Source organism: Monopterus albus, unplaced genomic scaffold (assembly GCF_001952655.1).
Source record: "Monopterus albus unplaced genomic scaffold, M_albus_1.0 scaffold149.1, whole genome shotgun sequence".
NCBI lineage: Eukaryota > Metazoa > Chordata > Actinopteri > Synbranchiformes > Synbranchidae > Monopterus > Monopterus albus.
In genome coordinates this window covers 653,278-656,734 of record NW_018128029.1, presented here as the reverse complement: position 1 = coordinate 656,734, position 3,457 = coordinate 653,278, and the positions used below count along the sequence as shown (strand labels likewise).

Sequence of the window (3,457 nt, the reverse complement as noted above, 5' to 3'; positions counted from 1 at the left end):
TTCAACAAAGAACTTCAGCCATTTCTTCTCATCTTTCAGCTGATTCAGCAATTGATTTCAGGCATTTTCAGGATGATCTTTCAGTTTTTATCAGCATCCACACGCATTTACTACAAGAAATGCATTTCTCTAGTTGTATAATGATTTACGATGTTGACTAATTGTCATGTTGTGATAATGAGTTGTTTTGATAATTTAACTGCACTGATGCTGCTAATACTTCTGTATATACTTTTATTTAGGTATTAGCTTTAGGGTAATGTGAGGATTTACAAATGCTTTTAATATATTACTTGTGAGTATTTTATACTGAGGCATGGCTGCTTTCACTTAAGTAAAAGATATAATACTCCTTCCACAACTGATGATGTTTATTGATTTAAAAAATAGATTAAAGTGTTTTAAGGTTACTTTCAGACAAAAAAAAAACAATGATACATAGATGCATTTCCTTCCAGTACATTTCTGCTTCGCTCCGGCATTTACAAACGAAACGAGTCATAAACTTAAATCACATGGTTATATGAAGCCACTGAGGTCATTCAGCTCTTTAAACTGTGTTATCTGTTTTTTATCTTCACTAGTGTCACAGGGTGCAGGGTCAGCAGGCTGCACCTTGCAACAAGATCACATTTTCAGGGAATCTCAGTGGTTCTGTTCAGTTCTCACAATCATCAGTTCAACTGACAGCTTTCATACCACCTTGAACAAACCAAACCAAATTGGCAAATGGACCACTATTCATTAGATAGACCTGCAAATTACTGCTCCAGTGAAATGACACCAAATGCTTGAAAAAGCCCAAACATAATGGCATCAGATAGGACCAGCAACATCTTGTGAAACTAAAGATGTTACAGCAAGATGATAGCCACGAGGGGTCTTAGCTGCCTCAATTTGTATTTTTAGAACTGGATGAATGAATATATCAGATTGTGCAAGCTCATTCTATGAATTTTTATGATTTTCCTCATTTCCCCTCATTCATATTTATCATTTTTTGGAAGGAACCCGCTCGACAAAGTGCATCAGTCTCTAGATCCACCCACCTTGTAATGAATATTTATCAGTATTGCAGCAGGAACAGGAGACTTGGCAGAGTAAAGTCCCATAAATATAAAGAAGGCCACAGCCAAAATCAATTCGCTATTTACTAGCGCACAGTGGGTCTGGCTTCTCTTTCCAAACCCCCGACCATAAAAAGAAAACTACAGAAACAGGCAAAGGTGTTCCTTACCATTATAGGAGAGGCGAGGCTTGCTTAGACACATGATGAAGTGAACTTCCATTTCACTGGAGGCCACAGACTTGGAGCAGACAGGACACTTGAATCCTGGGAAGAAAACAGAAAATTCAAATATATAGCCATACCTCTGAAATAAATAGCTTCATCTTGATCTGCATTTGTATTGCATAATCAATCTCCTGAAAGCCTACAACATCATTAAAAAGCATATTTCAATAAAGGGGGTAAAGGGCATTTTTCAGATGTTGTTCCATAAAAGGAAAGATGAAAAATGTGTTTCGGTTTTAACTGATGTTACACATTTATCTTCTGAGGTGATCTAAAGTCTAGGGGCCTTGTTGATAAATTACCCATCAGCAGAGTGCTAAAGTGTTGCTGTTTTTCTTCAGGGAACCTGGATCCTATCTCATGACAAACTATGACCAACCTGGGTGTGGATGGTGTGCCACATCTATCTGTGATATACAGCACAGAGCAGCCTGGATGAAACAGTACACTTTGAGTCTGACAAGCGATGAGTTTATTTCAAATGCTGAAATGCAAAGCTAGCTACTGTAATGTTAGGGATGTCCTTCACTGACTTTAAAACACTTCCATTCTGTGAACCAAAAATCTAAAAAAAAAAATCAGTGGTTCAAGGCATTCCATATTGTAGTATGCTAGGGCAGTGCCATGGACTTTACACGCACACAGGGACATGCCACTCACTGACAGTTATGCACCCAGAGGGCAGGACTGGTGCAGTTACCCGCAGTTAGCAGGTGTTCTGGGGAGGAAACTTTTGGTTGGCAGGTTATGGTTCCAGTTGACAGGTTCTATTGGGGGGAAAACTGACGTATATAAGTTCATGTGTTGTGCTCAATAAAAATCAGCAGCTGTTCGGAGTTGTGTGGTGTATGGGGCATAGAAGTCTGCATGAAAAGACAGCCTGACTCTAGTGTCATTCTTTGGTAGAATCCCTAGAGCCCACTAGCTCACGACAATATTGTACACACCTACTAATTTAAGTCAGTTTGGAACAACAAACATTTATATAGTAGTTGTCAGTAGAACTGATGGAAAAGTTGTCATTTCTTGGCACATACATATTTTACAGGTAACTTTCAGAATTTCTAATGCAAGACTCCCTCCTTGTGTTTCCATGGACAATGTTTCCCTGGTGAGCTGCCACAGATGGGTACATCCTGGTCAATGCATATACTGTATATTTGCAAAGACACAAGTAGATGCTAAGAGGAGCAAGTTTGCCATAGTGGAGCTAACTTGGAAGACAAAACTGCATACATTTAAACTGCTCAAGTTTTGCATTTATCTCTAATGTACAGAGACAAATGTAAAATGAAACTAGAGAAAAATAACAGTAAGAACAAGTTTGTTCTTGGATTAGAAGGTGAACAAAAAAAAGCAGACTTATTTGGATTGCAGGAGAAATCACAAATGTGAGTTGTCACTCAGAGGACCGGAACCAGGCTGAGTGAACACCCCTTCAGAATGGATTGTTAAATGAAGAGTGGACTGTGTCTTTTACACTGGAGTCACAACCAGATGGGATCAATCGCAGCAGCTATGAACAGGAGGAATGACTATATGACTACAGCAACCAAGAAACCTTCCAACAGACTGTGGGGCATTGAAGTACTGTATTTTTAATATTTTACATAATAAGTTCTTGTACTTAGTTTTTAAAGCATTCATCTGTGCATATTTATTTTATTCTTATATTCTCTTATTAAACTTTATTCTCTCACACACTGTCACACGTGCTCCTTCTAAAAAGTATTATCAAAACACATTAAATATCAGCAGACATATTTGCTTGCCTATAGCCCCCCAGCTTAGCCGCCATGTATTGGAGTTTACCCTGGTGAATGAGAGGGTTGTTTCCCTGCGCCTTCAGGCCGGGGATAGGTCTCTCACTGTCGTTTGTGCCTATGGGCCGAATGACAGTGCAGAGTACCCGACCTTCTTAGAGTGTCTGGGAGGGGAACTGGAAAGTGCTCCGACTGGGGACTCCATTGTTGAACGGCCCCCCCGATCTGAACCTGAGCAGTGTTCTGTTACTGGACTTCTGTGCTAGTCACAGTTTGTCTATAACAAACACCATGTTCAAGCATAAGGGTGTCCACCAGTGTACGTGGCAACAGGACACCCTAGGCCGGAGGTCAATGATTGACTTTGTGGTTGTTTTAATCTGACCTCCCAGTGGACCAT

The 3,457-nt window shown here is 39.9% G+C and overlaps 1 protein-coding gene across 1 annotated transcript in view; it reads right to left on the bottom strand.

The window, feature by feature from the left end:
- Positions 1–3,457, bottom strand: part of znrf1 (zinc and ring finger 1) — a 126,967-nt gene that overhangs the window by 64,739 nt on the left and 58,771 nt on the right. Inside the window, exon 4 of the mRNA XM_020614681.1 lies at positions 1,238–1,333. Coding sequence (XP_020470337.1) covers positions 1,238–1,333 — 96 coding nt within the window. The remainder of the gene's footprint in view (positions 1–1,237; positions 1,334–3,457) is intronic.